Here is a 9,707-nt window from a genome sequence, read left to right as displayed (position 1 = left end):
CAAAAAAAAAAAAAACCCTACAAAAATGTGAAAAATGTGGCACTAAAGACTGAGCTTGTGTACACTATGAGAGCTGAAACGAGAAGAGAGTGTTGTTGCCTTTTTTGACTCCAGCTGGGAATGTGAACATCAGGCAACTCAAATTTTTGCAGCCCTGTGTATGTCTGCTTATGATTGTGAAAGTTCTGCAAGTACTGATTTTGGGGTTACAAGTACATTTTAGTAGATAGGCAGATTCACTCATACAGAATCCATGAATAATAGGGATCAGCTATAGTAGGTGAGGGGAAAGGAGGTGTCAAGAATTGTATCCACGTTTCTTAGTATGGAAAAGTAGAGAAGTTTTTTTTTTTTTTTTTTGATAGGAATAAAAGCAGATTGAGGGAAGGTGATATCAGCAATTTAATCTGGGTAAGTATAATGTAAAGTTTTTAATACTTTAGTAGGCATGGAGAATAGGCAAATGAATTAATGGCTCTGGAACACAGAAGGGAAGTTTGGGCTAGAGAAATAAATACAGGAGTCCTTATCACATGAAAGTATTTAATCTCAGGGAATTAGAAGAGATTGTTAAGAGAGTGTTCTTGTAAACGTGTTCTCATTTGCAATGTCTTTTGGCTCCATGTACCTTAAATATTACTGTTTTCTGGACAATTTAACAGGAAACAACAGAACTAAAGAACAACATAATAGGTGCAGTGTGTTTAGATAAATGGAAGTCAGCTTGCTTAAATAAGGTGTCTGTCTGGTCTGAGGCAGTGTCTAAGAATTTTGTAAGAGTTAAATTAAGCAGGCTAGGGTAAGCATAACGTAAGTGCTCAAATTAGGCAAATTAGAATCTTCAAGTCCCAAGAATTTAAGCAGAGGCAATTGTAACTCCAGGGATAGTTCCTGGAGCCTTTGGAGATCTGAAGTCTAGTTACACATCTCTTTTGTGAGAACTTTGAGCCTGGAAATGGACTAAATGTAATCTCCGACTAATGAATTTGACCTTACTGAATGTAACAGCAAGGTTCCAGACCTGTGTTTTACTTGAAAGGCCTGTCTATGTCAGTTTGAGGTGGTAGGGAATTTCTGTACTTAGGGAATTCTATTTAGACAGAACTCAACGATGGCAATGCAAGTCACATGGCTGAGACCCCCCATTTTCTTTGGTGGTTTTTCTACCTTTTCCTCCCTCTCTGGGGTAAGAGTAGTAGGGTTGCATACCTGAGGTACGAGTATCCTAACATTCACATTATTAGTATGGCGAGACCTTTGTAAGGCTGAAGGGTATATTGCTGGCTTGTGAGAACACTGGAAGATCATAGCTTAATTTTAATCCCAAACCTTTTCTTCGCCCTACTTATTTATAATATTTTAAAAAGAACTAATTTAAAAATTATAAACAGAATTCACTTGAAATTTTTCTCGATGTGTTAAGGATATTTAACTTATTAGAAGAAACACAGACTTATTTCAATGAGGAGCGCCTGATATATCGGAGCAACAAAGATCATGGATTTCATTTACATTTCTTCAGAAAAAAGTAAAGCATATCTTTCAGGTTGTATTTAAAGAACAGAAGGCAAAGAAATATGCTGGTGAGGTCTCCAAGAAAACTGGGCAATAGATATGAGGAAAATAAAATATATTATTGCTACGATCTATAATAAATTAAAAGTTGTCTTATAAGAACCAAAGAATAATGCTTCCTTTTGGGGCTTTTGTGAAAAATGAATTTTTGCAAACCTAATGAGCAGATACCTAACATTTTTTCTTTAGAAAGCAAGTAACTTACACTCTAGAATACCAGCTGTTAACCACTGTTGAAACGTGCTTTGTAAAGTGCCAAACATCCTCTTTTAAGATTGCAGCAATTAAATTTACTGCCTTCAGACATTGAGGATTGTTATTGAGAATGACAGGCTGCCAGTGATGGCGTTAAGAAAACATTCTTTCCTATCTCCCCTTAAAAATAGGGGAGGGAAACACACAGGTAAATACAGTTAATTGTCATTTCATTCCTGTACCTCTATATTAGCTGTAGTTATTATTTTGTCTTCTCTGATGAGATAGCTTAGGTTGAGGGAAGTTTTAATTTGTCAAAGACACCTAGAAAGTAATTGGCAGTGGTAGGATTAGAAGATAAATTCCTTGTTCTCTAATTTCCAAATTATGAGTATTTCAGAACAGTGAAATGAATAGGACAAAGATAAGTGCTTAGCACTGTTAGACATCTCAATAATTTTATTTTTTCTCTTAAATTTTTATTTCCAAATCTTAACTGACCATAACAATGTATCTTTTTTCTGAACTGTTTTGAGAGTTTTATACAAGATGCCTCTTTGTCCCTAAATTCTTTAGTGCCCATTTCCTAAAAACAGATATTCTCTTACATAATCACAAAATATCAACATTGAAACATCAGTGTTGATACAATACCATTATCTAATTCACAGACCTTAGATAATTTTGCCAGTTACCCACTAATGTCCTTTAATAGTAAAATAATCACAGTTTACATCTAGTTGTCATATTTGTAGCTTTATTTTGTAGAATGTCCCTCAATTTATGTTCATTGAATACTTTCTTATGATTAATTTTAGGGTTTTTTTTTTTTTTTTGTCAGGAATATCACAGAAATGATGTGTCCTCATTGTAGCATATCATGAGACATACTTACCTCATTACTGGTGATTTAACATTGATTTCTTGAAGGTAGGGCCTGCTAGGTTTCTCCATATAAAATTACCAGTTTTCTCTTTGTAATTCATAAGTATCTTGTGGAGAGATAACCTTGAAACTAGATAAATGTCCTGTTTCTTTTCACATTTTCACTTAATAGTTTTATTGTCCACTGATGTTACCAAATGGTAATTTGTAATTCCATCATTTCCTGTACAATTATTAGTTGGCATTCTTCTCTAAGAAGCCGCTGCCCACTCCTTCCCTGCCCTCCCCAGCATAGATTCCTGGATTATTTTATTGTATGGGCTAGAATCCATTATTACCATTATTTATTTCGATGCTCAAATTGTCCTAGATTTAGGCAGTGGGATCTTCTTCAAGCTTCCTCCTGTTTCTTTTTTGAATTTTCGTCAATCTTTGAGCAGTTTCCTTTTAGCATAGGAAGATGTTTAAGGCTTATCTTGTACTTTCCCTGCCCCAACCCTGAAATCATACATTTCTCCAAGAAGCTTTGTTCCTTTTCTTTTTTCAGAATGGTCTTTAGAAACCAGAATCTAGATGTTAGAGTGCTCATTGCTACTGGAGTATCATTGCTTCTAGGCCCTTTCAGCAAACAGAGCTAGGAAATATATATATATGTGTTTATATAGACACCTATCTCTGTATGTTTATAACTATGAGTTATACATATATTTTGATACTTGTAATTCTGACCCAGTGCCAAAGAGTTGATTATAACCTCCTTTTCCATATTTGTTCCCTTCTTTAGTGGTAATGAGTCTGGCTCCCATTGTCTTCAAGATATTTACTTACTTTCTTAACCCTAGGACACATAAGTAGATTTAGAATTTCTAGTATACAGTTGCGAAAAAACAAACCTAACTGAAGTTCAGTATTTGTATGTAGTTCCTTTTGCCTTTAGATTTGGAGCATATACTAAAAAGACTTTTAGAATACTTGGGTTCTTTTTCTGTTTCAGTGTAATTTAGTAATTTCTAAAAAAGGTTTTTTCGTTTGTAATTTTTTCATGCTTGCAGATTTTACTTATAATCTCTAGTGATTTTTAATTAGAAGTTAGAACTGCAGGACAAAAAGGGAGTGTGGGAAAGAATGGATGGCTACTTTACTTTGATGAATAAGATTTAAGGTTTACATGGTCTAATTGGTGAATTTCAATTACATGCACTGTGTGTATACACTGTTGTGTATATGTATGATTACATCAGATCACTTTTAAGTTGAAAAGAAATTTACTAAATCCTGTTTTGGAGGAGAAGGCAGATTAGTAGTTTGGTGTTGTAAAAGCTCTAAATGTGAATAAGTTGATTTTTTAAATCTTTGAAGTAAAAATTACCAATTTCCAAGTTATAATCTGATTGAAACGTAGAACAGTACAACATTTAAAATACTTTGGTTTTCCACAAAACTAATTACTAGTACAATTCACAGGAAAATTGCTGGTTACATGAATGCTTTACTAAAACCTGTCACAGCTATTAAGTCTGATAGTTACAATTTAAATCTGTCATTTGTGATGTGAGGAAAATGAATTAAGAAGAACACTTTCACATCATCTTAGTACAAAGTCAACTTTTTATTGTTTGCCATCCACCACAGTCTGTAAAAACTAAATAAACCTAGCAGGATGTGTAAATATACATACACTTTGGGTGTGTTTAGTAATAAACCAAGTGTATTTTAAATCTTATTTATATAAGGCTGGAGAGAATTATTTTACTATTTCATAGTAATCTCTAGAATAATTAATATAGCTATCAAATACTTATATTAATATTATCCAGCCCTATTCTATTTTTCCTGCTGGTTTACATTTTGACTGTCTCTTTGTATCCATGCTATAATGGGTGTAGAGCCATGGAGAGGAAGTAAAATTCATGTAACTCATATGACGGTTATTTTTGTCTTTAGATGACCTCATTATTGGTTTTTATACCTAGCCCCCAAAGTCTTTTATGTGAGTTAGTTATACTTAACTTTGTAGACAGTAAGAAATTTATAAACAAGATTTAAATTTCTTAAGCTCATGAGTAATTTTTGCCATGTTCCATTTTGCATAGTGCCAAGAATTGTATGCCTCATAGTAGTTTTTGTCAGATCAAGAGATGGAAGAATGACGCCTAGTTTTGACCAAGTCAGAAAGAATTGATTTCAGGCATTTGATAGGAAATTTAGGGAGGGAGGTGGCCTCGGAATCTCTGCAATCAACATGGAGCTTCAAAATTTCTTCAGGTAACAAAAGGTGCACATAGATTGTTTCAGTGATAAAAATCAAACAAATGGTTCCAATAGGAAATTTAATGGGAAATACTACAATAATTTCTATAAATTACTTATATAAAATATCTATAAAATTAGTATATGCTTTTAGATTATATATGCTTTCTTATTTAGCAGTATCATTTATCGAATTAAATTTAATTTGTTTTTAACAAAAGGCATTCATTCAAAAGTACTTGGGATTTGATTTGCAAGAAAATATCAGGGCAGGAAAATGGAACTAAAAAATGGCCTTTGGTTTTTATGTGTTACTTTTTATAGTATATTTAAGGCTGTAGTATATTTAGACTTGATCATTTATTTTTGTCTACTTAATAGTAAAAGAAAAGGATAGCTGATTACTAATGTTTTCTGGAAGACATTGCTGTTACTTTTGTTAACTTTAGTGAATAAAGTTAAATACAAGCTTTCAGAGCTGTATTCTTAATACATATGTTAAATTAAGCAGGATTTAAACTGATTAATACTGAAATCATTTATCTCCTTTAAAACTATGTGTGCACTAAGATTCCCACATATTCTTTCTTATACCTCCTAAATCTCTTTTATTTTTCTATTATTCTTGACTTTTTTTCTTTTGCAAGTTCTTTTAGCATCCTCTGCTATTTTTCGTTCGTATTTCAAACTACTTATTTGTAATTTTATAATATTGCTATAATTCTAAAGTACTACAGTGAAACTCGAGCTTTCTAGTAGCATTCTGCTATAGCCTGGCTTCTCTAATATCCACATTAGTGAAGGAACCTTCCTTAGTATCCAAAAAAAAAAAAAAGATATCTAGTTACAACAGCCAAAGACCTGAAGGTTAATCCCAATACACTGTATTCTACTGGTTTGTTACACTGAAGGAAAGGAGTACTCATTGCCTGGTGATGTCTCATAGCCCCTTCTTTTTATGTGAAAGCAGGAAAAAAGTATGGAAGAGATAAGAAAGGAGAAAAGACGGGGGGAAAAAGGACTACAGCAACCTTGATTATTGGTGCAGGTATGGTGGTTATTAGGAGTAGCAATTAGATCCTTAAGTACCCAATATTCCGATAGGGCAAAGAGTGCTAGTGATAAAGACAAACTCTATTCTCTTATTAGAATATATTATGTGGGAGATGGATATAAACAGGTATATCTCAGTAGCTCCTTAGGGAAGCACTCTGAAGATATATCAATATATGTTAGCATTTTAGAAGGGCATTAAAAATAATAGTACAGTAAAAGCAGTCCTGTACTTCACAAAATCTAAGATTTATATCTCTGCTATCTTATGATGCTTACTAGTCAGAATGATGACATTAAGGAAAATGTTCAGTTATGTTTTTTAATATATTACCTGGTTCTTTGAATTGGACCTCTGATTATTTTAATCTTTTTAAGTTTTTTTTTTAGTTTTATAATTGAGGAAGAACATTCTTCAAAATTTTTTTTATACTTTAAGATGCTGAGAAAATACATAGACTTCTTAGATTTGCATTAAAAGTAATTTAAAAAATGTCAAATGTTTAAAGGGCTTATCTTCAGGTACTTGGAAAACTCTACTATGTAGAATTTCTAAGTAAAGTGATCTTTTTGGTATCCTTTCCCTTTTCTGGGTAGAGTTTGCAGTCTCTCACTGGGCTGTGTGTATTACTTTTCAGCATATAGATTTACCACTATTGTGTGGAGTGGGTTGAATTTGGCAACAGAGGAAGACCTGTAACTAAGAAGGACATCTTTTGTTTCTGTGGCCTAGGCCAAATTTCCTGTCTGTCTTAAGTATTTTCTTGGGGGCCAGAGTGTTCTACAGTGGATAGGCATAGGTAGGCAATTCAGCATTATGGGCTCTTTTGCTCCTCAACATGGGTAAGCATTTTTGTATGAAAAAATTCAATTAATGATTGTTGATTCTACGTTAACCAAAAATACAGAGGCTCATTGTGACTATCATAAACTCTGAGTTGGAATAGATCTCCCTCCCCAACAAAGTATTATGGTCCTCTAAGGGATATTGTGAATTGCAATTAGGACTCTTGATAAATCACTTTTTTTGGTGTTGGTACTTATTATAAAACATTGTTTAATTTTTATTTTCAGGAAATAAATGAGCTCATTTACAATGGAGGAAATATGAGCCAGATTAGCTAGTTCCTCCTGAGGAGAAATAAGAATAGTTAAGAGCATGCATGATCAGTATGCAGCAAGTAGTAAACTTTACATACATTACAGATACAGTTTACTTTCGTTGGTATTAATATTCACATTTCCTGCAAAATTATACAGTACTTGAGTTTTATGAGAATATGCTTAAAGATTTATTGTCTACTACATAAGCACTGAACGGATTTCTAAGTGATAATGACCTGGATCCCTCAATTCCTATCCCAAGTAACTTTCATAGCTACCAGAACCTTTTTCTTTTGTTTGCAATTTAAATCTATTGTAATTAAAAAAATTTTTTTTAAATAGATATACAACTTGATTAATGAAAAAAAAATATAATGATGTAATAGCAGTTAAAATGTCAGCTTAATTTTTTTTTAATAGGTAACATCAGCAATTCTGGTTACCTGTTGTCTCATTATTTAATATATTCAGAAACTCCTGGAGCTTTGACCAGAGGTTGAAGATGATAAAATTAGTTATTGTGATATTTTTCCAATAGAACTTGTAATTGTTTTCCTTTTATATTGTTGTTATTTTCCTTTTAATCTAAAATTAGTTGAAATTTATAAAAACAAAATAAGTTAGCTAAATTATGTCAATGGACTTAATATAGTTATCCTATGTATGAAAGAATCTTATCAAAAGGATGGTCTTTAATTTTCTTCCTCAATTTCTTCTTACTTCCCTTGTTTTCAAAGAGAAACTGGTAGTCTGGGTAGATTCAAGACATCTTTAAGAGAAAATGTCTTGGGGAGTCCCAGAGAATTGATGAAGTTAAGTGTGCCATCATTAGTGTATGCTGTTCAGAACAACATGGCTTTCCTAGCTCTTAGCAACCTGGATGCAGCAGTGTACCAGGTAAGTGGAATAAATGACAATGAAAAAGCACAGAATCTTAAAAAGTGTTTTTATGGTGAAATTATTTTTATTAACCTTTTGTCACATTATTAGATATTTTTGATAATTCCATTAATATCAGAATTATTTGTGTCAGAGACTAATGTTAACTGAGTTCATTAATTCATTGTTTTGTTTCTAGGTGACCTACCAATTGAAGATTCCCTGTACTGCTTTATGTACTGTTTTAATGTTAAACCGGACACTCAGCAAATTACAGTGGATTTCAGTTTTTATGCTATGTGGTGGAGTCACACTTGTACAGTGGAAACCAGCACAAGCTACAAAAGTCATGGTAAGAAACAAAATTTTTACCATACTAAAATAGGAAACTTCCTATGTTATATACACTTCAGTATGTTATATACACTTTGATGAATGTAGTACGATTATATTTCTTTGATTGAAAATAATCTTTGCCCTATAAGTAGGCTTCCCCCTCCTTATATTATTAAGGATAACTTATTAGCTTCCTTTCTTTTTTAGAGGGGAAGATGCATAAGTTGTTAGAGATGGAAGGTACCTTAAACTTGATGTCATCTATCCCCTTCGTTTTATGGATGACAAAATCGATGTCCAAAGAAGTGAAGTAACTTGTACAAAACAACATGGTTAATAGCTAACCATGTGACTAAAATCGTGCCAGCTTCTACACAGTGTGTATGTTCAGAACTTCTAGGCCTCTTTCAGACATTTTCTCAGAAACACTGGGCGAGATATTCTCCATCTAATTTTCACCTTCTCCCCCAGCTCACAAAGTTTTTTATCTTTTGGCACATATTGCCACTGTCAGTAATAGGGATTACGGGGGAGTAGTGTTTTTACTGATAATCGATAACTAAAATAGGGCAAAAGTATCTTTTACTTATAACTTTTAGTTTAGGAGTTAAATGTTAAGGTATGTACCTGATTTTTTAAAATGTTATTTGCTTTAATCAGTTATTTTCCCAAAGAGCAGTAGGAAGTGAACTCTAGTGAATGACTTTCTGAAAGTTATTAGTTTCCTTCTACAATTGAAGACTTTAATTTTTAGTAAGTGAAACTTCTCTTAGGAATATAAGGCAGCTGGTATATAAGGAGAGCCTGTGAAAATAGGAAGTCAGTTCTTCTAGGTAGTTACTTTTTAGCCTGATGGAGATTTTTTTTCTCCCAGAAAAAAAATGAGTTTTAGATTAATATTGTTTTCACGTGATGTTAAGCATGCTCATATTCTTGGTGACATTTCAAAACTGATCAGATATGCACTGCACATTTAATTCAGTTGTAGACCTGTAGAGAAATAATTTGTTGGAAAGTAAGGCAAAAATGTAATTGAAAGTTAAATGTGAACTTCAAGTAAGACCTCACACAATTAGAAAAGGTGTTAGGTCTACCTCACATAGGTAATGTTGTGAAAGGTTTAGTAAACTAAACTTTTAGATCCCTCTAGAAAGTTCTTTCACATTTTAAACAGAGTGCAGCTTCCTGTAAGGGCCTCTCATTGTTTTTGTTCTTGTCAGAATAACTCAGATTTTTACTAACTCCCATATGTCCTCAGGGTTTTCAGTGTCATACCCCTACCATCCAAGTCTTTTCTTCTCCATTGAGACAATCCCGTTAACTTCTTTCTGTAACACGATTTCTGGAGATTCTCTGATCCCTCTTGCCCAATATTTCCTTGTATTTCTCTTCTAGAGGCATTCATCTGTTACTCTTCCCCAGTATGCTCT

General features: G+C 33.0%; 1 protein-coding gene across 3 annotated transcripts in view; it reads left to right on the top strand.

The window, feature by feature from the left end:
• Nucleotides 1-9,707, top strand: part of SLC35A1 (solute carrier family 35 member A1) — a 59,062-nt gene that overhangs the window by 9,753 nt on the left and 39,602 nt on the right. For all 3 annotated transcript variants that reach the window (XR_001518220.2, XM_025042548.1, XM_006926327.3), the window contains exons 3-4: nucleotides 7,800-7,959; nucleotides 8,141-8,293. Coding sequence is in view for 2 of the 3 variants with exons in the window: in XM_025042548.1 (XP_024898316.1) it covers nucleotides 7,800-7,959; nucleotides 8,141-8,293 (313 nt within the window). In the remaining variant the exon portion in view is untranslated. The remainder of the gene's footprint in view (nucleotides 1-7,799; nucleotides 7,960-8,140; nucleotides 8,294-9,707) is intronic.

The sequence above is a fragment of the Pteropus alecto genome, unplaced genomic scaffold (genome assembly GCF_000325575.1).
Source record: "Pteropus alecto unplaced genomic scaffold, ASM32557v1 scaffold7, whole genome shotgun sequence".
Lineage (NCBI taxonomy): Eukaryota > Metazoa > Chordata > Mammalia > Chiroptera > Pteropodidae > Pteropus > Pteropus alecto.
Note: the sequence above shows the minus strand (reverse complement) of the source record. Positions and strands in the feature narration are given on the sequence as shown.